At 40.5% G+C, this 25,817-nt stretch overlaps 1 protein-coding gene across 1 annotated transcript in view; it reads left to right on the forward strand.

Moving 5' to 3' along the window:
- The window catches only part of LOC146456895 (uncharacterized), a 128,766-nt gene extending 103,597 nt beyond the window's left edge, over positions 1 to 25,169 (forward strand). Inside the window, exons 7-21 of the mRNA XM_085092510.1 lie at positions 6,762 to 6,921; positions 7,046 to 7,368; positions 8,164 to 8,302; positions 8,503 to 8,559; positions 9,423 to 9,748; positions 15,044 to 15,185; positions 15,586 to 15,696; positions 16,507 to 16,537; positions 16,986 to 17,173; positions 17,559 to 17,675; positions 17,993 to 18,177; positions 20,838 to 20,957; positions 23,524 to 23,600; positions 24,355 to 24,395; positions 25,069 to 25,169. Of these exons, the coding sequence (XP_084948636.1) occupies positions 6,762 to 6,921; positions 7,046 to 7,368; positions 8,164 to 8,302; positions 8,503 to 8,559; positions 9,423 to 9,748; positions 15,044 to 15,185; positions 15,586 to 15,696; positions 16,507 to 16,537; positions 16,986 to 17,173; positions 17,559 to 17,675; positions 17,993 to 18,177; positions 20,838 to 20,957; positions 23,524 to 23,600; positions 24,355 to 24,395; positions 25,069 to 25,169 (2,118 nt within the window). The remainder of the gene's footprint in view (positions 1 to 6,761; positions 6,922 to 7,045; positions 7,369 to 8,163; positions 8,303 to 8,502; positions 8,560 to 9,422; positions 9,749 to 15,043; positions 15,186 to 15,585; positions 15,697 to 16,506; positions 16,538 to 16,985; positions 17,174 to 17,558; positions 17,676 to 17,992; positions 18,178 to 20,837; positions 20,958 to 23,523; positions 23,601 to 24,354; positions 24,396 to 25,068) is intronic.
- Positions 25,170 to 25,817: the final 648 nt, after the last annotated feature.

The raw sequence follows: 25,817 nt of genomic DNA on the forward strand, positions 1-25,817 counted from the left end.
TAGTACGGAAAACCTCTGAAATAAGTTCAAATTTTGTTTCTTTCAAGTAATTTTTAAGGGCAACCGAGTTTTGGATCGGTGGTTGCCATGTGGATTTAAGATGGAGGGGAGTTGCAGAGGTTTTCCTCTTGTTTGCGAACATATATTTCAAACGCATTGTTCTAGCGAAATTATGGAAATACTTTTGTAAGGATTTATTGGAGCTAAGAACAGGAGGAGTGGGTATTAATTTAAGACCTGTAGACTACTTGTGCTGTCACCGCGATTTCTCACACTCAATTTTACTCAATCAAAATTGCGTTTTCTTCTCTTTTGGGGATTTTACCTCATCACAAAGCACTACTTTTCGAGCCCCATTTGATGCAAGCTGCCGTCACATCATAAGTTTATTTTCATTTCTATTTATTTTTTTAATCCATATGGTAATATGAAAACAGTATTTAATTGAAGTATAATGTTTATTTTTTCTCGTTTCTTTTGTTCAATCTGTTCAAGAGCTTTATTTTTGGTTTTGTGTGACCTCTCATGAACAGCAAGTCACAATTCTCGGAAAAAGAGGGTGTCTTTGATGTCATACTACACGGGCTTTTCCCGGGACTTTTCCCAAATGCAATTTTTTACTTAATAATTTAGTTTGACCTTTAAATTGGCTGAGAGTGAAACTGGTCTGTCATATGGATTTAGAAGATACCTATGACACTGGTTATGTGCAAGATATCAACGTAGAAATCATTGACGGGTTTTATTACCAAAATGTGGCCTTTATGAACGACAAGGGCTGGTTATTTGCTGACCAGTGGATGATGCTTTATTCAAATTGTTGTTGAACTCTAAATGACAACAAACTTGAGGAAGCTAAAGCCGTTCTTCAAGATTTGTCAGATACCTTTGGGTCACCCTGTGATGTTTTGTACCGTTCAAGTAAAACCACCGAAAGTCAAAACTCAACTGTGATTTATTGACTCCATGCTCGCAACGACTACAAGAAGAGTGGGATTTCCGTGCTTGTATAATTGACAAATGTCACCACACTACATCTCTCCCCTCCTTGATAATAAACTTTCAATCACACATATTGGTTAACTGGATCAAGTAACTCTACAATAACATCAACAAACGATAAGCATGCCTTCTCGTTACGGGTCTCTTAAAGTGTTCAGTGTTTTTGCTCTGTTCCCTTCTATCTCCTTCAGCTTTCAGGTTTTTGGGGATGATTTTGAACATGGACGAGTTCCGGGTTATAAACTTGGAACCATCGCTAGCTGTAACCATAGATCCTTTCTTTTCCTCTACAACGACGGGTTCTGGATTAAAAGAAGTGCTTAGTTTGTTCTTCTTTGGTTGTCACACAAGCACTGTATCACATAGTTTGATATCGCTTGGTTTTGTGCCCAGTTTCGAGTCTGCATATGGCATGATCTTTGACTTGTGTTCTGCATCTCTCTCTGCCATAGTCTTTCAAGTCTCCTGCAGGGTATTCTGCCTAGCTGATGCTGGTGATACTTCTGGCAGGGTGGTCTTGAGTTTCTTTCCGTTCAGTGCTTCATTTGGGGATACATTTGCAGTTGTGTGCGGTGTCGCACGATATTGTCGGAGAAAGTTGTACAGTTCCTGTTTCCAATTTTTGCCCTCAACGACGACAGCAGTTCGCACACACTTCTCAAGATTTGGCATGAAGCGTTCTGCCTCGCCATTGGCTCTCGGCCAAACAGGTTGAACTTTCCTGTGATGGAATCCTAAATACTTTACAAAGTTGCTGAGCTGGACTCCATTAAATGGGGGCCCATTGTCGGTCTTCAGCTTGTCAGGGATTCTTTGCCTTGCAAATATGGCATCGAGCCTCGGGATGATAGATTTGGCTGATGTAGGCTTGACGATCTCAACTTCCGGGAAGCGGCTGTATTTGTCAATGACGACTAGGAGATAGTCACCCGAAGGGAATGGTCCAAGGAAATCCATTGCCAGCATTTTTCCATGGTCCACTAGGTAGCGGCATCATCTGTAGAGGTTTAATTCGCGACGACTTGCTTGGAGTTGCTGCTTGGCATGCTAGGCAGTTATCGACTTTTTCTTTGACCATCCCAAGGAACCAGACTTTCTCACGAATTAAACGCTTCGTCTTTACGATGCCTTGATGTCCCAAAGGCGCCAGCTCTATGGCTCTTTCTCTCAACTTGCTCGGGACAACGATTCTGTTACCTCTCAGTACCACTCCACTGTAGACCAGTCACTCGTCCTTGAGTCTTTTGTAGTCTAGTATTTCAGAATTGGTCAAAAGCGGTCTGTCTCGATTGCCCTGATCAGTGACTGGAGTGTAGAGTCTTTCTCTGTTTCAGCCTGAATCTCTTGAAGCGTTACAGCCTTTGGTATGGCGTTGGTGCAAGCATAGTTCACATAATCGTCGGCACCGTTTCTCTCTGCGGTCGCTTGGTGGTTGGGGTGTCTGCTCATGAAGTCGGTGGGGTTCCCATCATCTTTTCCGGGGCGATACACCAGATGACAGTTGTACGGCACCAACCTTAGCTTCCATCGGTCCATTCGAGTTTAAGTAGGCTTGTGATCTGTCACGATTGTAAACTCAGATCTGAAAAGTTAAAGATGAAAATGTTCCAAAGTCCACACGATCGCTAGCATTTCCCTCTCGGTTTGTGAGTATCTGGAATCCAGTTGCTGAGTGCTCGACTCAAGTAGCTGATAACCTTGCCTTCCTGCACTGGTAATCCTCCAAGACCGACAGGGCTTGCGTCGACTGTCACTTCGGTCTCTTGAGCAGGATTGAAGTATGGCATGGCATGACTCTTAGTCAGACTGTCCGTGAGTTTGTCAAACGCATGTTGCTGTTCGTCTGACCATTGGCAAGGTGTCTCCTTCTTGGTGAGAGCCCGTAATGGTGCCGTGATTGTGGTATACCCTGCGATGTAGCCCGAGACGTACTGGGCTCCGCTAATTTTTCTTGCCAGCTTTCTTCACGCAACGGCTTTTAACGTTTTTCGGAACACCAAGGCCCAGTTTTTGTTTTGTATTAATCATATTTCGGGCCCACAATGTAGGCTTGTCATTGCGTCAAAGTCTTCCTACTTTTCCAACTCTTCTTCCTCTTCCAATACTGCCACCCCCCCCCCCCCCCCCTCTTACTACATATCTTTTTTTGCCATATAACCTTTTTGAGATTTTTTCTGTTAAGTTTGAATGTTGCGGTTGTTGATATTGCGGTTTTTGTTAATTAGCACTTTACGTTTTAGTCCTTATTTTACGTATCTCTTTCTGTGTTAATTGTATCCAGCACTTTCATTCTATCCTGAACAATATTCGCACCAAATGTAAAATTAGTCTTATATAACATCTACTACATTTTCATTTTATCACTCGCTCACCTAAATCCAGCAATTTGTAATTGTTTTTCAGTGGTCCAGTTTTGGTTTCACTTCCCTTTTTCGCATTTAATTCATTTTATAGTCGTTCTAATTTATTTTCCTGTAACTTTTTCTGTTAGGTATTTTACTAAACCCCTTGGTTCAAGTGAATAAATTGTTGGAATCTAAACCCGTTTGTCTACGTGGCCCTAGCCACTTCATATAGATTGATCTAAACCATATTCGTTCAATATCATTAACATGAAATGTATAAAGATGATGACCATTTCTAAATAATCTATTCTCTTTACCTTCGACATAAAAATTATATCCATTATATCCACCTAATCCACTTTTACCACAAATATATATATATATATTTTTTTGCATTTATTGCAAATTAATTCAAGAATAACAGCATTGTATTAAATTTCTCTTAAATCATCACAAAATGGGCATGCAATAAAAATTTTGGTTTGAAAATTTCTTATCAGAGAATGAAAAATTACTATGTGCTGCACGGATATCTACTTCACTATATTCTCTAAATGCAATATCTGTATCTGTCACAAATGAAATAATACAGTCTGCTTGTAAAGGTTGGTGACCTTCTCACAGATTAAAGACGTTATTTTCATTGCGCGGTTTGTTACTATGGGGAAAAGCAGATTTTAGCAAGGGCTACTGGAATCCAAAAAGAAAATTGGTGGTAACCACGTATTTTTCAAGAGAATTAATAGCAATAATTCTAAAAAGTGATAAAATACAAAGCAATGTATGGCATCTTTATGAAATTAAAGGTTTATTATCCTTCAACCTTCCTTAGCAAAACACATCTTTTGTAATCTTCTATCGTGATTAGCTACAATGGAAAATTATTTGTATTTATATACCAGCGTTACTTATGTTTTTGTTTCTCTTCTCTCAGGCAAGCTACCGCAGACTTCTAAACTTGTACTAAAATAACAATATTTAGGGAGGGTAATACCAAGGTAACACGAAAATAAGTCAAATTGGAAGTTGGAAGTGTTGCTTTTTATGGAGGAAAGAAAAACAGAGAACAGGAGGAAAACCCTCGTAATAGGGACGAGAATCAATAACTAACTCAACCCTCATGTGGCTTCAACGTCTTCGGGAATTGAACCGGGGTGACATTGGTGGGAGGCTAGTGCTCTCACCACTGCGCCATCCTTGGGTCCAAGTAATAATCTTCCTTATCGGACATACATACCGTTTGTTCTACGTTTGCGTACAAATTTGAAGAAATAGATAATTACATCGAGGAAAATTAAGTTCAAGTATAACTTATTAAGTTCCTTTGGATAAGATTGTATTAGAGTTCGTTTTACATATTAAGCGGAGATTTTCAAAGTGAGTCTTTTTGTAGGATGCAACGAAAGCCTAACAGGACTCATGGGAAGTTTTTACTCACCAAACTATCCAGGGAAGTACCCGGGTGACCAAAACTGTTCCTGGACGATCACGGTCAGCGCAGCACAACAAATTCACTTGATGTTCACAAACTTTAGTTTGCAAAATGAGACTAACACGGACGCTTTATACGTGTATGATGGCACGAATAGCACTGGGGAGGTGTTGGGAGTATTCTACGGAGGCAACCCTCCATCAAAAGAAGGAATCTACTCCTCTTCCAATCACATGTTGGTTATATTCAAATCAGATAAGAATGGCTTTTACACAGGATTCAGTGCGTTCTACTGCGAGGGTACATGTTCAAGTAAGCTTCCTTTTTTAACGATTTTAATCATTGATGTCAATGTTATTATTTGCCTGTTAGTATTGGTGATAGATCTCTGTTTAATGTTTCTGACACTTCGGGTTACGAAGCGGGAATAACGCACACACCTGTTAGCTGTATAATTGAGAGAGCGTCTTTTAAGCGGGTGGTGGGAAAGGTTAGTTGGTGTGTCGATCTCGCATTCTTAAAATGTACCCAATCCTCATGTTTGTAACATGCAAATTCGATAGCAAGTGCTTTCAATAAGGACTATATCGTCTGTTTATGTTTTATGAGTTGGAATGAAAGAAGAATAACATATCCCCCCTTCCCGAGAGGGTCACGCACAAAAAGAAAAAACTGAAACCTACAGCGGTTTTACGTAATACCTAGTCTTACATTGCCCACACCCCCTTTTTGCCCTAGTAAAACGAAATCTGTTCTAAACCGAATTTTCTAGCGTAACTGCCTTTTTTGGTTGATAACACTTTGGATTTCATCAACAGGCTGGAATGTAGGACCACATTAAATCATTTGCTAAGAACTCAGTAAAATTTTTTGGAAACGCTTTTCATTTCCTTGTTATTGTCAAGTAGCAATATTATTTGGGAACTAATTTACTCTTAAATCTTCGGTTGACAATGATAGGTTGCAAATTACCCCTTGGTATGGAGAATGGAGCAATCTCTAATGTCCAGATTAGTGCCTCTTCACAACGGAATGATAGACAAGCTGCACGAAATGCCAGGCTAAATTTCAAGAGACAGGAATTAGCCTGGGGCTGGGAAACTGGAACTACTGAGTCGTATAAATGGCTTCAAGTGGATCTTGGTAACAAAACCTCAGTGACAGGTGTAGCCACTCAGGGCAGTTCAAACGAGGCCTGGGTTGCCAAGTACGGGCTACAGTACAGTGATGATGGGTTGACCTTTCATAGATACAACGCATCAAAAGACACTTCAGAAAAGGTATATCGATGCATCATGCCTGCCTTCTGCAGCTTCCTTGTTTCTATCGTGTCGCAAGTCTGTACAGTTGTTCAGGATTTTTCTTTGGAACGAAGTTAAATTTATTCCCTTCGAATAGACCTTTATTCAATGATAGCAGCTACTGATTTTAGAATAAAGATGAACAAGAAGCAATTGGTTTTGTGGAGCCTCACCACACATCATAATCTTTATAGACTGGAGAAAAGACAGAGTTATTTCTTGAATAGCGGAAGTCAGATAAAGTAACCTTGGTTGCAACAAATCCTCCAGGAGTCCTAATTTTTACCCCTCTTATTGATTTCTTTATTAAAGTTTTTGATATACAGGCTACAGGGGCTTCAACGGTTTTACGCAAAAAATTAAAGTAGTGAATGTCTAAAATGGTATGAATTATAATTTACACATTTTCTCTTTTATCGTTTCCTATCCCCCAAAATAAGAGTTCTAACAAGGCTACATCTTGAGGAATTTTGTGTTCTGCCTCAAGCAAAGCAGGCTTCACTAAATGCATATAGGACAAATGTGCGAGCGGGGCTCCATGCTAACTTTCCTGGATTCTGTCAAACTGTTTTGGACAAAAACCCAGGAATCCAATCACATGCTTGCCTCACCTCTTGCAACCGTGCTGTTTGGCGACCAAGCGTTATCTAACAATCAACACTTGCTTGTCTTGAAATAAAGGTCTTTGATGGAAATGTAGACGCTGATTCCATTGTGTATAACAAAATAAGCCCGAAAATCACAGCACGCTACATCAGGATACGGCCCCTCCATTGGCAGAGACATATTGGAATGAGAATAGAGCTCTATGGTTGTCTAGGTGTCAACAACGGCATCAAAGGTAGGACTACATTAAAATCATGTCCCTGGAACTTAGCAGTTTCTTTTTTTAGTTTAGCAGAAATATTTTTTCTAGTGGCTAACTTGCTTTCAAATCTTGTCATATTTTCGGTTTACAATGATAGATTGCGAGGCACCTCTTGGTATGGAGAATGGAGCCATCTCTGATGACAAGATAATCGCCTCTTCAGAATGGAATGAACATGCTGCAACATACGCCAGGTTAAATTACAAGATACAAGGAGCCTGGGGCTGGGTATCTAAAGCTAGTGACTACTCCCAATGGCTTCAGGTGGATCTTGGTAGCCATACTTCAGTGACAGCTGTAGCCACTCAAGGCAGTCCGGACGCTAATAACATTAATTGGGTAACCAAGTACAACCTTAAGTATAGAGGTGATGAGGTAGAATTTCATTTTTACAAGGCACCAAGCGACACTTCACCAAAGGTATATCAATGTATGATCCTTGCGTTCTGAAGTTAAATTGTAGCTAATATGCCGCACGTGTGTTCAATGTTCAGTTGATCTCACTGCCCTAAAGCAGAACTAGTCGGGTTTTTTGAAACAACAGAAAAAGTAGTTTACATATTGAAAGACTTTTCTTTGGAACGAGGATAAATTTGTTTTCTTGGTATGCAGGCATTATTCAAAGATAGCAGCTCGACTGATTTTAAGATAAAGATGAACAAAGAGAAATTAGCTTTGTGGAGTTTTATTACATGTCATAACGCACATAATTATCGTGGAAGTAAAACAGACAGTTACTGTCGTCAAAAGCAGAAGTTGGATATAGTAACCTTGCTTGGAAAAGTCTTTCAGCGTGCTTATTTGTAACCCCTCTTATTAATTTCTAATTAAGTTAGAATCATACAGTTTACAGAGGTTATAAGGGTTATACAAAAGAGTGGATGTCTTTAATGACCCCGGCATTTCGGTATTTCTTCTATGTGAATTACGATTTATTGGCGTTTTCTCTTTTATCGTTTTTTTATTCCCCAATATTAGAGTCCCAGCATGACTGGGATTTGAGGGTTCTTGGATTCTGGCTCAAGAAACGCAGGCTTCACCCAGTGCACGAAGAAAATGGGTGTGAAATGCTCCATGCTATTTCTCCTGGGTTTTAAAAAGCAATTTAGAAAAAACCTAGGCTTGCAGACAAAAACCTGTCTCATCTCTTGCAACCCTGCTGTTTGGCGATCGAATGTAACCTAACAATTACTGCTTGCTTGTCTTTGAATACAGGTCTTTGATGGAAATGTGGACGCTGATTCCATTGTTATTAACAGAATAAGCCCGCCAATCACAGCACGCTACATCATGATACTGCCGCTCCGTTGGACGGGACATATTGGAATGAGGATAGAGCTCTATGGCTGTTCAGGTATCCCCTTTTGATTCCTTAGATTATTTCAAGTGCAAGCTCTAACACTAAGTCCCTTTTATAAAACCTTTGATTACACTCGCCTATAAGAAATACATCATGTAAGATAAAAGCGATAAAATCATCAACTGTGGTAAGACTGATAATAACGCCATTAATTTGAGAGCGAGTAATCTAAGTAGAGCTTTCCCCCATTGCAGATTTGGCAACACCTTCACCTATCACAAATCTTACAACTCCAGGAGTGGTAAATGCAGGTATGAATATAAAATAGAAGTGATATGTCGTAGCATATACAGCCTTAAATCTGTTTTAAAAACATTTTGTCTTCTTGGACACTCTGTACCTTCTAAAACAGTTCATTCCCTATATAACAGGGAAAATCTGTTTTGGACCAAATAACAAATACGTCAGCCACATTTTTCGTTTTGCTTCTAATTTTCCTTGAGCATAGTTTAATACCCTTACGTGTTGAACTCATACACAATATAGGAGATCAATGATTTTTTGGCATTACCTTTTCGATGGAATTTTCTGAAACCACTACCGTTATCGTGAACTAACATTACATCATATCGCACAGCACTGAAGAAAGAATTCTTTTCAATAGTCAAAACTTAGATCTCATCAAAGACTCGAATTTCGGAAGTCAAGCAGCGACGACGACGACGTCAACGAGAACGTCAGAAAACATTAGTTTTAATTAGCAAAACACTGGCTCTGCACGTGCGTTATACACTTTGGTACATTTCTTTTTCGTCCTCTGCAAAACAAGAACGTGAAATGACCAAATTTAAGGTTTTATGGAGAACGTGAACGCATGATGATTAATTTCCTTTCTCTTTCTGAACTTTAAAGGCGCCTCTACGACGTTAGCTCCTCGATAGTTCGGCTACATTTTACAAACTGAAAGAGTATAAATCATCGCGAATTTATTCAGAAGACGGGAAGGTAATTTTTTAAGTTTCGTCTTCGTCTTCGTCGTCGTCGTCCGCTGCTTAAGGTCCCTAATGTACATTTCTTTACTATCCCAAAAATGCTACAATTAGTAGCTGCTTATTCAAAACCGGGGCCAGCACTATTTGCAATACCTTTTCTTTATTTTTGGCTGTCATATCAGGTTGCACTGCACCTCTTGGTATGGAGACTGGAGCAATCTCTGATGACCAGATAACAGCCTCTTCACAAGGGGATGATAAACATCCTGCACGAAATGCCAGGTTAAATTTCATAGAGCAGGGATCTTTCGGCTGGACCACAAAACACAACGACCTCAATCAATGGCTTCAAGTCGATCTCAACAGATACAAAACTGTGACAGGTGTAGCTACTCAGGGGATTCCCGCCAACAAAACCGGGCAGTGGGTCACCATGTATCGGCTTAAATACAGTGATGATGGAGTGACCTTTACCTCTTTCAAGAAACCAAGAGACAATTCGCCGAAGGTATGTCAGTTATTTGGTGTTGCATTCAACTTTAAACTTCCAACTACTATTAATATATAAGGAGTTACTTGTCTTTGTTTATTAGGTTTCAGGGATACGAGTTGCGATTATTAAAAAGATAGAACTGATTATCAATATCAATACAAAATCCAACAAGATGAATTTACATAGTGCTATTGCACTGAAACAGGTCAACGACTTCCGCTATTTAAGATCCACGGTTATCAGCAGCCTCAACGACTTAAAGCGCCGGAAGGCCCTCGGATGGTCCGCGTTCTGAAGCCTCCACGAGTTCTGGTGCTCACTGTGACTACCTTTGGACTTGAAGCTCCGCATTTTTAGAACAACAGGTCTATTTGTTCTACTAGACGGTTGCGAAACATGGATAATTACCAAGGACATGGGTGCGAAACTAAATGCCTCCGCCACATGTTAAGGAACATGTTGTTGTGAAATACTAATAACCAGTCTTTATAAGAGCACGTGCTCGCGCGGTTATGTATTGCCTCGATCCAATGAATAAACTAGAGTTGTAATTTGTACAGCCATTGTCAATGTGTTCATTTTGTATTTGGGAATACAAAAGCATAACATGGTGTCAGAAACCGGATAATAATGAATCAACTGCCACCACCGAAGCCGCTATCATTCGTAGGAAATGTTGCAGAGAATTGGAGACGTTGGATCCAGCAATTTAGGCTTTATCTCAACGCGACGGGCTTCGACAAGAAACCAGCGCAAGTGCAATGGTCGACTTTACTAACAGTTGCAGGAGAGGAGGCGTTGGAAATCTTTAATACTTTCGGTCTCAGCGACGAAGACAAGGTGAACATAGATGTCGTGATAAAGAAGTTCGAGGAATATTGTACGCCGAAGAAGAATGTAACTTACGAGCGGCATGTGTTCAACACGAGGGCACAAGGAGCGACCGAAGGAATCGATGCTTACGTCACGGAATTGCGCAAGCTTGCAAGAAACTGTGAGTTTAGAGAATTGCATGATTCTATAATTCGTGATCGTATTGTGTGTGGTATCAGAAGTAACGAAGTTAGGAAACGTCTTCTGCGAGAAAAAGAGTTAAATTTGGAGCGAGCAGTTGAAATGTGCAAGTCATCTGAGATTACTGAAAACCAGGCGAAGAATATTGTTGTGGATCAGGAGGACAGAGAAGTGCACGATGTGAAAGACGACTCAAAGAAATCACCCGGAAAACCGAGAGGAGCAAAAGGAAAGCGCAAACAAGCGAAAAAACCGTTCAATTGTAGAAGATGTGGACAAGTGCACCAGCCTCAGAAATGTCCAGCCTTTGGTCAGGTTTGCCACAAATGTAAACAGAGGAATCATTACTCGAAAATGTGCCAGTCCAAACCAAGGGACAGCTCTAAACACGTAAGTGAGTTTAGATGTGATGATTCAGATACAGATGAGTTCTTTATTGGGGTCTTGGGAACCAAACCACTCACTCAGAAAGATTGGATACAAAGTGTTGTGATCAATAAACTCCAGGTCAATATGAAATTAGACACTGGTGCTCAATGCAATGTTTTGCCTTATGCATTGTATTGTAAACTGACACGTGAGAAAATGAGGAAATCAAAAACCCGACTTGTGTCTTATACTGGCCACAAGATACCAGTGATGGGTAAAGCTACACTCCAGGTGAAACTTAGAGGGAAGTCCCACCCTGTTGAATTTCAAATAATCGAGCATCCAGCCACTCCAGTAATTGGTCTTCAAACCTGTCATGAATTAAATCTAGTCAAGAGAGTCAGTTCAGTTGATACCCAAGGGGATGAAAACCTGTCCAGTGGTACTACATGCAATCAAGATGTTGATGAAATCCTTAAGAAGTATGAAGATGTGTTTGATGGTATTGGATGTTTGGAGGGTAGCTATCAGATTAAGATCGATCCTACCGTAAGCCCCGTGGTACACCCACCTCGCAAAATACCTTTCACACAGAGAGAGAAAGTCAAGGAAGAACTTGACCGCATGGAAAAACTTGGTGTTATTCGTAAAGCCGAGGAACCAACTGAATGGGTTAGTTCTTTAGTAGTTGTGGAGAAACCAAATGGTAAAGTGCGACTGTGTTTAGATCCTAGGGATTTAAATAAAGCTATCCAGAGAGAACATTATCCTATGAAAACTGTGGAAGAAGTTGCAGCTGAATTAAGTGATGCCAAAGTGTTTAGTGTTTTAGATGCCACATCTGGGTTTTGGCACATTAAGCTCGATGAGAAAAGTTCTGAGCTGTTAGCATTTAACACACCATTTGGGCGATATCAGTACCTCACGATGCCATTTGGTATTAACTCAGCCCCTGAGATTTTTCAAAAGAGAATGACTCAAGCCTTTGAGGACCTGAGTGGAGTAAAGACAATCGCTGATGATATTCTTGTCTGGGGCAGAAGCGAAGCTGAGCACAACCATCGCTTAGAGCAAGTGTTGGAACGTTCAAGGAAAGTTGGACGGAAGCTCAACCGAAGTAAAATGAAGATTATGACTACTGACGTTCCATACATTGGACATGTGTTGACATCAAACGGATTGAAACCAGATCCTAGAAAGGTGCATGCAGTGGAAGGAATGCCATCACCAGCAAATAAGCCTGCACTCTTAAGATTCCTTGGAATGGTGAACTACATGAGTAAATTCATACCTTACCTAGCAGACCTAACTCAGCCATTAAGAGAGCTACTGCACAAAGAAGTAGAATGGCATTGGTCCGAAAGACAAGAGAAAGCATTCCAAGCCATTAAAGAAAAGCTGACAAGTGATGCAACACTCCAGTATTATGATGTCGAAAAGCCCACTACAGTTTCAGTAGATGCATCATCCTATGGACTTGGGGCGTGTCTACTGCAAGAGGGTCGACCAGTGTGTTATCCATCCAGATCACTTAACTCTGCTGAAAGAAACTATGCGCAGATAGAGAAAGAACTATTGGCAATAGTGTATGGAAGTACCAAATTTCACCAGTATGTTTATGGCAAGAAAGTAAAAGTTCAGACCGACCACAAGCCTTTGGAAGCCTTGTTTAAAAAACCATTATTTCAGGCACCACAGAGATTGCAACGAATGATGTTAAGGTTACAGCGTTATGACCTACAAGTGGAGTATGAACCAGGCAAAAACTTGTCGATTGCAGACACTCTAAGCCGTGCTCCAGAAGAAAGCACTGAAACTGCAGCCAACACAAAGGATGAATTTGAAGTACTCACCATTGAAAACATGCCAGTCAGTGAGGAAAAACTGGAACAGTGTAAAGATGCTACAAGAAAAGACCTAACATTGCAGAAGCTCAAGAACACAGTGATAAGTGGTTGGCCAGAAAGGAAGTCTCAATTAGACCCAGAGCTTCGTGAGTTTTGGAACATTAAGGGAGAAATTTCTGTTTGTGATGATTTACTACTGAGACAGGACAGATTGATTGTACCAAGTTCACTCAGAGAAGAAATGCTAAGTCAAATTCACAGCAGCCATTTAGGCATCGAAGAGTGCAAAAGTAGAGCCAGAGATCTCTTGTACTGGCCAGGAATGAACCAACAGATAGCAGACATGGTATCCAAGTGCAATACCTGTAACATGTACAGAAATTCTCAAGCAAAAGAACCACTTAAGAGCCATGAATTACCTGAAAGACCATGGCAAAAGATTGCTGTTGATTTGTTTGAACTTGACAAACAAGAATATGTGGTTATTGTTGACTACTACTCAAAGTTCTTTGAGGTGTCCCACTTGCCTAATAGTAAAAGCAAGACAGTGATAAACCACGTTAAACCTCAGTTCGCAAGATATGGAATCCCTGAGATAATAGTCAGTGACAATGGGCCCGAGTTCAGTAGCCATGAGTTTGCCGAATTCGCAAAGCAATATGGGTTTAAGCATGTTACGTCATCGCCTAGATACCCGCAGAGTAATGGTCTTGCAGAACGAGCAGTTCAAACAGCTGAGAACATTCTAAAGAAAGCAAAAGTTGAAGGAAAGGATTTTCAGCTTGGTTTGTTAGCCTACCGAAACACTCCCATCGAGGAAATTGGCCTATCGCCAGCACAGATGCTTATGGGGCGTCGAATCAGAACCCAACTACCTACTACGCCTACATTACTAGAGCCGCAGTATCCAACCGGAAATATTAAGAACGGTCTCAGTCGTCGTGCAGAAATACAGCAGCAGTATTACAACCGGAATGCAAAAGTTCTGAAACCCCTGAACACAGGAGACACTGTGCGAGTCCGAAAGCCAGGGCAGAAGACATGGACACCTGCTGTAGTTACCAGAGTAGCCGATGCGCCAAGATCGTACGTTGTTAATTCAGAAGGAACTAGCTACAGAAGAAACAAACGTGATCTGATTAAGACAACTGAAGCAAAACATCAGCAGCAGCGACCAGAAGATTTAGAAACCAACACAACAAGTCCAGTCCATGATCCAGTAAGCTCTGAGAAAGTCAGTTCTAAGGGTCGAATTATCCGACCACCTGTTTGGTTTAAAGACTATGTGACCGATTAGAGAGAACATTTTACAAGTTGTTACCAGACATTGTGTTGATATTAAGTGAACAGTGTTTTGATGCAAGTCATGAACATTAAGTTTAAGGTTGATTTTGATGCTCATTTTGTTTAGTCTCGTTTATTTGTTTTGGACGCATGTTTGTTAAAAAAAAGGGAGATGTTGTGAAATACTAGTTACCAGTCTTTATAAGAGCACGTGCTCGCGCGGTTATGTATTGCCTCGATCCAATGAATAAACCAGAGTTGTAATTTGTACAGCCATTGTCAATGTGTTCATTTTGTATTTGGGAATACAAAAGCATAACACATGTTGCACATATAACGCCTGGACAACGTCTCAAATGGCAATGTCGTCTTGCAACAGCTCAAGTTCCTGGGCATGGAGAAGGATGAACCCGCCAACATTTGCGTGTTGTACGAGCCTTACTAACGGTGAAGACCCCCAGGGAGACCGTGGAGGTCCTTCCCCGACCAAGTCCAGGACATTGACCCCAAAAATTACCTCTCAGAGGATGACATCGTGCGCATTGCGGCTCATTTCCCAAGACCGAGCCAGTTTGAGAGGTCTTACGTACTGTCGACTGTTCCTCAGCCGACAGGTTACGATGAGTGCTATTGCATAAAAAGCATGAATGGAAGTGGGCCATTTCCAGGCTAAATTTCGTATTACTCCATGGCTCAATTAACTGTAAAGTAAGAACTGCAAGGCCTCGTTACATACCATTCTCACTCCTCGTGACACTGCTGGCTGATGACAAACAAACTCTCTTTATATATATAGGTGTTCGATGGAAATACAGATAGTGGCCATACTGTGTACAACAGAATAAACCCACCAATAGAAACACGTTACATCAGGATCCTACCAGTACAATGGGAAACCAATATTGGAATGAGGATAGAGCTGTATGGCTGCGATGCAGGTATTTTTTTTTTCGCCTTTTTAGCAATAGGAACTTCCATCTTTGGATTTCTATCTTTCTATCTTCCATCTTTGCGATTTCCAAGGAAAGTTCACAGGAGAGTTACCAGATGTTTGTCGAGATCTTGCTCAGCCTCGATTTCTGAGGTTTTCGGACATACTGGGTGTACTGACAGCTTCCCAATGCGTCCCTGGGGAACCAAGGCTATGCAAAGAACTCCCTGGGGTGGGAGAAGTTGAGATCATGTTTCAATGCTGCAAAAAGGGACCACTCCACATCCTAACCCAAGCTCTTAAATCACCAGCTTCAGAGCTAAGAACTCCTGAAAAAAACTAGTTAGAAGACCAGTAATAGTCCGTTTTTTAATAAGATTTGCAAAACGATTCATTTGTCTTTACAGATACTCCTTCCAGTGGAACGAAACTGGAGTGGTACGTCATTGTTGGGCCTTTGTCGGCTGTGGTATTTTTAGCATTAATCGCCTGGTACCTTTGCAAACGTCGAAGAAAAGGTATTAGACACAATTCTTAGGGCACAGCCGGTTTATTTTATTCCATAAGTTAGCTTTTTAGATTTACGATTGCCAGCAAAAGTGAGGCTGAGAAATATAGTCTCCCTCTCAGTCGTTTTTTGGGCTGTCACGCAGCGCGACAGCCACAAAAATGGCTGCGAGGAAGACTATATAGAATAGGAATATGAATAAAAATGTTAAACGACACATGAATTGCCAGGTTCAAACTTTTATACTTAAAATTTTACAATAAAAATTGACAATGAAAAATTTGCAAAGTACAATGACTGGATTACAAAGGTCAACAAGCTAAAATTTACAAAATCGTCATTGTCAAAAGTAAGATATAGTTTAATGCTAAAAGAGAAGGCATGTCATCACAAGTTCAATTAAATATTTAACGAGAAAGAAAACATTTTAAACAATGTCAGCATAAACGGGACATGTAAATTTACATTTTCGTTAGACAGAGTATCTTTAGACCCCACATATCTTAAAAGTTGTCATCTTGCCTTTTTCACAAGGAAAGTATGTGTGAAGGGTTTGTCAAATTCATTGAAATTCTCAACTTTTCAATACCATTAATTCTTTGGTCTTGAGGTCAACAGACCTCCAAAGTGGCCAGAGGAATCCCTTTTAAAAATACTCTTCCACCAATGTGGCCGAGGTTGGTTTTAATTATATTATCTCGATGGTCGTGGTGTCTACTGTCCCTGTATTCTATTTTTCTTTTCGTGACAAATATAACTGTCTCTGCCGATGTATCTTCTTAGTCTTATTGATTTACTTCATTTTGTTTTTCACGTTCAGGGAACACAGTCAAGGCCAAGACAGAGATCAAGTAAGTCAAATGACTTTCGATTATTCTATTTAAATTACTCTCGGTGTGTAGTATGAATACACTTGTTATCAGAGCATAGGTCTTGAAAGAAAAGGAATGATGTGAAAACATTTGCTCCATTTGATTATTGAATATGAAAGTCAGCGCGTGAGGGGTCATCTTACAGATAGGGTGCGCGCGGCGGACAAAGGACACATGTTGGTGTACCAAATGAAGTAAGTAAAAAGGATTATTTCCGCTACCCATCGATAACTACCTTACCTTGCTTTAATAACACTTTTACCCTTTTACACTTGTACCCTGAAAATCCAATTGATTTCACTTGAGTTTTTTGTTTTCTTCAGATGATGCAATTGATATCCAAAAGATGAAACTAAATAAATAATTGATTGAGATATATGCTGTCAGCAGAGTATTTTGATGAAGGTATAAGTTTTTCTCTTTGAAGACAAAATGAAGAGGGATACGAGATGGATGTTTTGGACCATGAAGTGGATGAATGGGAGATTTCACGTGACCGTATAGCACTGCGAGAGGTCATAGGTTCTGGGGCATATGGAGTGGTTTGGCGAGCAACTTTGAGTCAACCAACTGGAGGTTATGGAAAACGTATTGTTGCAGCGAAGCGCTTCTCACGTAAGAACCACTTTGTAAAATTTCTAGACTTATCATAATATCAACGAGGAGAGTTACATTTAATTTAAAAAGCTTTGAAAAACTGTACGTGTTTACTTGATCTATGTTGTTTAGGTGTGTTACGTTTTCTTTAGTAAGTAATATCTGTGCATTACTCTAGGTTTTAAACATAAACCTTAGGACATTCCAGTGTCCATTTAATAATCTCACTGTTGTACTAACTCTACCTCTATATATTATCTACACTGTTTGCTCTTGAAGCTTCAAAACAAAAATGTCGATTTATTTTTCCGAGACAATTACAATGAATGTGGTGGATGCATCTTATGTGATGTAGTGACTATCTTGCCTATCTGATTTGACCCTGATGTCTTATATCTTTTAGCCATTTCTGGAGAAGATGGAAGAAAAGCGCTTATGAGAGAGATCGAGCTGGGTAAAATGTTTGGTGAAAATCCTCAGCCAAACATTATCAATTTTATTGGATGTGTTACAACGCAACGTAAGGAGATGCATATCTGTTTACGCTTCTTGTTTCTTTCTCTGTATATTTATTATATATCTCAGCAGGTTCACAGAAATTATCCAGAGTGTTTGAAGTGAGATTCTAGTCACTCAGTCGATCCCATTACTAAGAAGATAAGAACTAAGCAGTTCTACACCAGTTCTGAATAGCATCCTGGGCCAGCATGACCCCATACTACCAGGGCACTTTATTCCTTCTTGTCTTGAAGGTCAGCAGTACTGGCTTAAACTTGTAAGTCTACTAGTGAGGGAACCCATGGATAATATAATTATCTGCTGTATTTCTGCTCATAGTTCACCCAATTCTTATTATGGAGTACTTGGTGTCAGGAGATTTGCTTGGTTATCTGAGAAAAAGCCGAGGAATTGTTGACAAGTATCATTTTGGAGAGGGTGATACCTTAGAGCTGACGACGTATGACCTGGTCTCATTTGCAAAACAAATTGCTAGTGGAATGGTGTTCCTTGGATCCAGAGGGGTATGTTCATTTTAACGAAAACATTTCTAAGCAGTTGCTATTGAGTCCTTCCGCCATCTGTTGTGACTTATCATGGGTAAGATTTTTCCTATTGTTTCAAGCAGTGGTAATTAGATGGTTCACCAAATTACTCTGAGAAACAATCTCACAAAATTATGTTCAGTTAGTAAAAGGTGCAAGCACAATTGGCAGTTAATGTGACACCTTTAAACAGGGAACTAAAAGAAAACTCAACGTTTTAAATAAATTTGGCGTGAAAAAAAAAAACTGAGAGAGTTACCTACTTCAAACTTAAGAAAATACAGACTGAATTCTATAATTCTTGCAAAAAATATATGGCATGCAGGAAAGCACTGGTTGCCACACATTTATTTCTGTAAAGAGCCTTATCTCCTCGAACAAAAAAATCACTTTATTTAAGTATCAATGTTTTTAGCGCAGGGCGCTAATTGGGGACACTTTCCAGATCGAATTGAAATTTGGAAGTGTTGGTTTTTGGGGAGAGGGGAAAACCGGAGTACCCGGACAAAATAAATCAAATGCTTACGAAACTTCACTTTTTTGCTCAATTTGCTGTTGTTCATCTTTGAGCTATCCGTCTGCCATTTGTATTATTAACTTGAAGCTCTTTTCTTATCTTCAAAAACTCATTTAATAATTCATAAGCCCATTGACCTATCAAATGGTCGATAAAACATCGGGTTTTAAAACCCGATAAAACCTCCTCCTTATTAGTAGGCGGTGTTTAATGTTTTTCTCGTATGCTAATTTCCAACGTTCACAAAAGCATCATTATTATGAACTCTCTTGACACACGCTTTTCCAGGGATGTTTTTGAAGCCGTTCAAAAAACTCGCATCACGTGTTTTATCGGGTCTAAAACCACTCGGCTGCGCCCCATGGTTTTAAATCCCGATAAAACACTGCTGCTCGTATTTTAAACATTATTTAAATGGGGAAAGAAATTTATTGTCCATAACATGCGTTCCGATGACGCCATTTTCTAGGATTTTCCAGAGGTCATGGACCGTTGCCGACACTCAACATCTTGAAGGTCATCTCCACTTTTATGACGATGGAGCGAGTGTGACGTGGATCTCTCCCTTGTGAGGCACGATTTAAAAGGGGACTGTACAAAACCCTTCCCGCAAACCCACAACACACTAAAAGATTAAGTAAAACAACAAATTTAATAAATTTAGTGTACATAAACGCTTAGTAAACACAATAAACGGTAACGTAAAAAAAAACTTTCTTAACCTAATTAATTATCTTAAACTAAATTACTTATTTCAGTTCAGTTCAGTCCTTCCTTGTCCTTGAAGTCTTCTCCAGGCACAAACAAACTGCTACTTCAACCACTCACATAAACAAACCGCACCAACAACCGTTCACACAAACCTCTCCTTCTTCTCTTCTGGCGCCTTTTCTCTTCTTTGTTCCCGTCTTGTTTGACTCCTCCGCACTCAGTTTTAATTTCTATGCACACGCCTTGAAATCCTGTTCACTCGCCGCCGCCGACAAAAGGGTTTATGTCAGGGAAAACACGGCTGGCTCCTGCCAATGGCTCTTGACAGTGACTTGAACAATTTCGCCTTCGACCTTGCAATACAAACTTTTTTTGCTTCTTCTTACTTCTCAGTCCTTTTTCTCCTTCCAAGAATAACAACCAACTACACAACAACAACCTTGACCGCTATTTAAATACTGTACACAATTACGACATTACAAAGAAGATTTCAGAAAACGCTAACTACCAGATGTACAATAAATGCCGATTACACGATAAGATACAAAATACACGGTAACGGGAATAAAAGTAGTTAATTAGATTACATCGAAATTTACAATACTACACACAATTTCCTAAGACAATAACTACTAATATACTAGTGACATTTTTTGACTGATAAAAATACGACGAATTAAGACTACAAATAATTAACAATAAACCTAACGAATTTAGATAATGAAAAAGAAACGACTAAATTGCTACATGCAAACACGAAACATGAAAATGCAAACATGAAATGAAAACAACCAAAACATGAATAATATGAATTTTGTGACAGCGAGGTGAAGAAGACCCTGGCCACTCTAAGGGCCTGTTTACATAGAGAAAAGTTCTCCCGGTTAGAAGGGTCACCAGTTTATCCAACCTAATGTGGGCAAGGCAACGTTTCTTAAATTTCCTTACAAATTAATGCTGCCAATTGTTTAGATAATTAACTCAAAGTTGTCCCGGATAGCCGGGTTAACATTTTTAAGGGACCTGGCTAACGGGACAAACAGTTCTCATACAAACGCATTGGTTTAGGTAAGCAGGCCAACTCTTTGGTTTGCCTTGTGTCACGTAAAGTACGGATTAGCTTTAAAAATGGGCATAATGGCTTGAATTATTATGAAAGGAGATAATTTTAAATGACGATTATCACATTCGGGTGAATTAAAGAAAGAAATCTAAGGGAAAAAGGATATTCAAGTTGTGAATAATTGAGCTTGGGAAGTGAATAATATAAACTAGAAAGTAGAGTTAAATTTGATGTGTTCGACCGGGATAACGTTTCTGGATTTTCTCGTATCAACGCTCGGTAAAAGTTGGCCCAGCAAGAACTGTGACCCAAAATGAATGTACTTTGGCCACGATTTTGTTTCTGTAGGTAGTCCACCGTGATTTGGCAGCACGAAACATCCTCTTGGATCGAAACTTCGTGTGCAAGGTGACAGATTTTGGTTTAGCGTATCAGAACTTCAAATATGGTCATGGCAACGCCAAAAAGGTACAGTGAACTTACAGCAAATGATTTCATAAACTTATGTTTCAAATCGAATGTGGCCTTTCATCAAATTTACAATTCGGCTTTGTGAACTGTTGTCCCCTGACGATGTCTTTCCGATTTTCAAGAACAAACTGTAATCTTCTTGGAAGGGTTCTTTTTATATTTTTGTATTGTCACGCGTTAATGGGAATACAAATGGAAATCGTGTTTGTCATTTAATCATTAATTCACACCTCAATAAACTTTCAAATGTAAACATTTGGGGTTAAAAATCATTGCCAATAGATGAGCTTAGGAACAGGTGCCACAAAGGTGGTGAAGACAAGCGGAACCCTGGGGGCAAGGAAGTATCCATGCCAACCAACCATACGAACGACAACCACCCAGCTCCTCCTTTACCAAGGGTGCCTTGAAAGGGAGTGAATCAAGAGGCTAGGTAGCATGGGACCTCGGAATCTACAACAACCAAGTACCACCAAAGGAACGCCTGAGCTACCCCGGACCCAACTGACCCGGGAGGCTGACTAGCGCTTCCTAGGGAGTGCGAATGTAGTACTTATAAACGCTTCTTGTCCATCGCCCGAGAGCCTGAATCAGGTGATCCGGCAAGCCATTGCGAGCAACAACAGTGGCTGCGCTGATTTGGAAGCTTTGGCTCAAAAAGTGCCCTGAGACGCCAACCACTGACAGCATAAGTAGAAGCCGGTCGGTCAAGATGGTACGCGACAAGGTAAGGCATCATCGCACATACGACACAGAGAAGAAACCTCTTCCTGCCAATGTGAGTAAAATACCCCTTGCGAAAGAGGTCACTTTTGAAAGCCTTGATCCTAGCCCGCAAACAGGAAGGGGCCAAGGAGGAGTATAATGAAATATCGGGAACAAGAGAGTGCAGAGAAGGCAAAGGAACACCTAAGATAGGAACGGTAAACTCGGCGGAGTGACGAAATCAAAATTAAGTAAGCCTGAACGTGAATGCAGCCTAAAAGATGCAATGGTCGTACAAAGAAACATCCAAGGCTCTCCAAATGACCACCATAATGTTGTCTGTGACTGGGAGGTGTCGCGCTTCTGGGGAGCCTTGTAATCGCCTAATCCCATCATCAAGACTTATTACAACCGCAGGCAGTTCAGCAATGGATCACGAAAACCTCGCTCGATGTGTAAGGAACGAATAGCAGACAGTTAAACTGTAACTTAGCTACACTAAGTCTGCTGATAGGTATGCATGATAGATATGCATGATAGGTATGCATGATAGGTATGCCCATGCAATGGACTGCAAAGCCGAGGCAAGGGGCGCGTCCAGCGTATAAAAGCTACTGATAAGGCTGACAATTAAACGTTAGGTAACGAGCGCTACTATAGAAAACTAAGCAAGTTGCAGGACATGGCTTGTACTTGTCTATTACGTGACAAGCGCTAGTTAACTAAAAAGATGCAAAGGCAATAACACCAACAGTTGAAAATCGCAGTCGAAAGCGGTAGATCCTTATCAACGCTTGGATTTGGCAAGGGCAGTGGAGGACGGAGCTGGACAAGCTTTACGGCACTTCGAGTCTGACTTGGGTTGGCCGACAACGTTCAGTTGATTTGGGGTAGGCAGCGACGGGACGCTGCACGATCGAGGAGGCAATGTCTTCCAGTGAAACGGTAAGGAGCTGTGATGGTCCCTGTCGCGGGAGTCGCGATTGAGGCCGGCCAGAGGCGCACTAAAAGTTGTACCAAGGAAGGTACAGAAAAGGTAGTTCTACCATGGGTCGCTTAGGGGATGTAGGAGGCTGTTGGAACTGAAAAACCTACATCTGAGGCAAATAAGGCAGTCGCACGCGCTTCCAAATCGGAAGCTTGAGAGAGAAGACACTAAACTACAGGAACTGGTGAAGGTTGAGAAAGTACAATCAAAATGACGACTCCAGGATTAGCGCTCACCCGGGTTGACATCCTAAAGCTTTCGGAGGATAAAACAAGCGTAACAGCGTCCACAACAGTCGCCAAAAAGGCTGTATCATCGGCACTTCCACCGCACGTGGAGACGAGTGTTCTTGCGGGAAAACTGCAGGAGAAAAACTGTTGTTGGTGTTGCGAGTATTAGGCATGACTCTGAAGGAAAACGATACGGGACGACAACAAACGACTGAGCCAAATAACGCGGTAGAAAGACAGCAAACTGCAGCTAAGAAAGAACGATCCGCAAAAATGACCATTGGACGAGCAATGCCACAAACCTTATTGCGGCATGAAGTGTCACAGATTGCCCCTGCTAGAGATTTCGAGCCGCCCCTCTACCCAGCGCACAGTTGGACTGCTGATCAGTATCGTCATGAGATTAACTTTGCCTAAGTTTCATTTAGTCACATTTTTTTTTTTCATTTTTTGTGTCTATAATTGTTTAGCGTTTAAATAATCACGACTTGACCATAGCCGGGGCTTTAAAGATAAAATACTGAGAAATTCAAAGCAAGTCTGATATAATTTTTATCCCAACGCAACTCGCTGTATATTCAGTTTATCTAAACTTCAGTCCAGGTATGTTAAATTACATTGATGCTGCTTGCTTTTGTAGGGTTGTATGCCAATTAAATGGACAGCACCTGAGATTCTTTTTGGAACTCCTGCAGATCTATCAGCGAAAAGTGATGTGTATGTAAAATTATTATAAATAAACCACTTCTGGAGGCCATAACTAGAAGCCTCTATCTGTATCAATTCCTCCCGTGAACTCACTCCCGAGTAGATTTCTTTTTACAACTGCTTTTCCCGTGAAAAAGTGTGACGTTTGACAATTCAGTTGTCAATGCTCTTCTTTAATTAAGTATTTGGAATGTCGGCGTTCCAAAGGTCCTCCGAGAACCGTTCTAAAAACAAATCCGCTCTGGAAAGGGTTGATTCCATTGCTTAGATCGAGAGGTAGGGTCATGAGTTATGGGCTTCTGACTACTTATAATTCAGCTATCACGAGCGAGAGCTGTCCCACGCCTTGTAACCTTCCTATGTAGATGTAGCCGATCTCAACCTCAATCCCTTAAGTAACGATCTGGAAAGTACAAAGTTTGGCATGTCATTACTCGTCAATTTTACGGTGGAAGACTATTCAACCTATGGAAGGGAGAACACTGACTATGAAGATCAAAGCATCACCAAAGTTTGTGACTTTCCAAATGGGAGAAAGAGTAAACAATTGATTTTGAACTCATAACTAGCAAAATTACCTTGTATAATAAAAAGTAAAAAGACAACTAACGCTCAAAAGCTAGGTCAAAGGTCCAACTTTAAAGTCCAAACAAACAACCCCTGTAAGTAATGTACAATGCACGCAACAGCATATTATGTGTATGAACATACGTATAGAGCGCTGGAGAAAACTTTCTCACTGATGTGCATTTCTACTTCACAGGTGGTCATACGGAGTCGTCCTCTACGAGATATTCACCATTGGTAGGTTTTATTGTATTGTTGAAATTGACCTTACACAAAGACTTTAATTACATCGTAGAGTAAAATAAAGAGGTGAGGCTATTTCATCTACGTACGGCCAACTAAAATGGTTGTGCTGACTTGTTCAGTTACAGCAAAGACATACCTACACTGCAAGATCCTCGAGGACCAAAAATTAGCCAAAACTATAAAGAGCACTCATTGAACATTCAGGTACACTGATTTATCGCAAAACTACTCGCACGTGGAATAACGAGAACTGTCTAATAGCTAAATAAGTTTATTTCTAAGTATTGTATTTTTTCAGTTACTTTAACAATAACATTTGTTATTGCTGGGTCTTTCTAATAACAAAAATGAATTAACTGTATTTAGCGCAGAGCACTAGTTGGGGACACTTTACAGATCGAATTGGAAATTAGGTGTTGGTTTTTAAGGAGAGGGGAAAACCGGTGAACCTGGATCAAGGACGTGAACCAACACAAACTCAACCTACATATGACGCCGAGTCCGGTATTTGAGCTACACTGGTGGGACGCGTGTGCCCTCACCACCGTGCCATTCCTACCCCCTAGTCCGTAGTTCGACTTTTGTCGAAGACAAAGTTAAAAACTGGAATGGCGACTAGAGCGTTTAGAAACTAGTATGGTAAAAAGATTTAAATGATCAACAGGGGGCATTCCATATCCGGACTGGTCAGAGGGAAAAACAATGATAGAAATACAAAATGGCTACCGCATGCCAAAACCGGTTCACATCGACGACACCCTGTGAGTTTCGTTTGTCAGAACAGTCTGGCAATTTGTAAATGCATGACTCAATCAGAGACAGTGTTAACTGCCATGGAAAACAGGAGTGCAAAGTAATCCAATGGCTTTCAGTTATTATCACCTGTGCAATCAAGACTGATATCATAACTGTTGGTTGTTTCTTTCGTTGCCAAAGCATCAAGCATTATGTTGCTTGATTGTGATCTCTAACAACTGGACATCAATAATTGATGATTGTGAGGGTCACGAAAAGTAATTATTACTTTTTGTGTCAATTGAGTTAACTGCATAATATGTGCCAATAACTGTTAGGGCACCGCCATGAATGTCAATACAATGATCATTCCATCCCAAAACAACAGCCCTAACTAATCTACACATTAAGCTATAGCAACGTGCACTTTCGGCGTGTAAGATTTTGTTTTTTTCCATCGCCACCGAAAGGTTTCTCCGGGAAAGATTCGTTATTGATATCAAAACTCTTTCTGCTCTCTCCCGGACCTTGCAAAGTCTAGGGGGTTTTTAATTTCATTTTTCCGCCCCTCTTCCTCAACTAATTTCTTTGAGATCTCTGACACTCTGGGATCTACGTGACCAGCCCCTGCAGACTCTCCTTCTCTCCTCTTCTCTTGCTTAAGAGGATGAGAAGAAG

The sequence above is a fragment of the Pavona decussata genome, unplaced genomic scaffold (assembly GCF_977016875.1).
Source record: "Pavona decussata unplaced genomic scaffold, jaPavDecu1.1 SCAFFOLD_253, whole genome shotgun sequence".
NCBI classification, from domain to species: domain Eukaryota; kingdom Metazoa; phylum Cnidaria; class Anthozoa; order Scleractinia; family Agariciidae; genus Pavona; species Pavona decussata.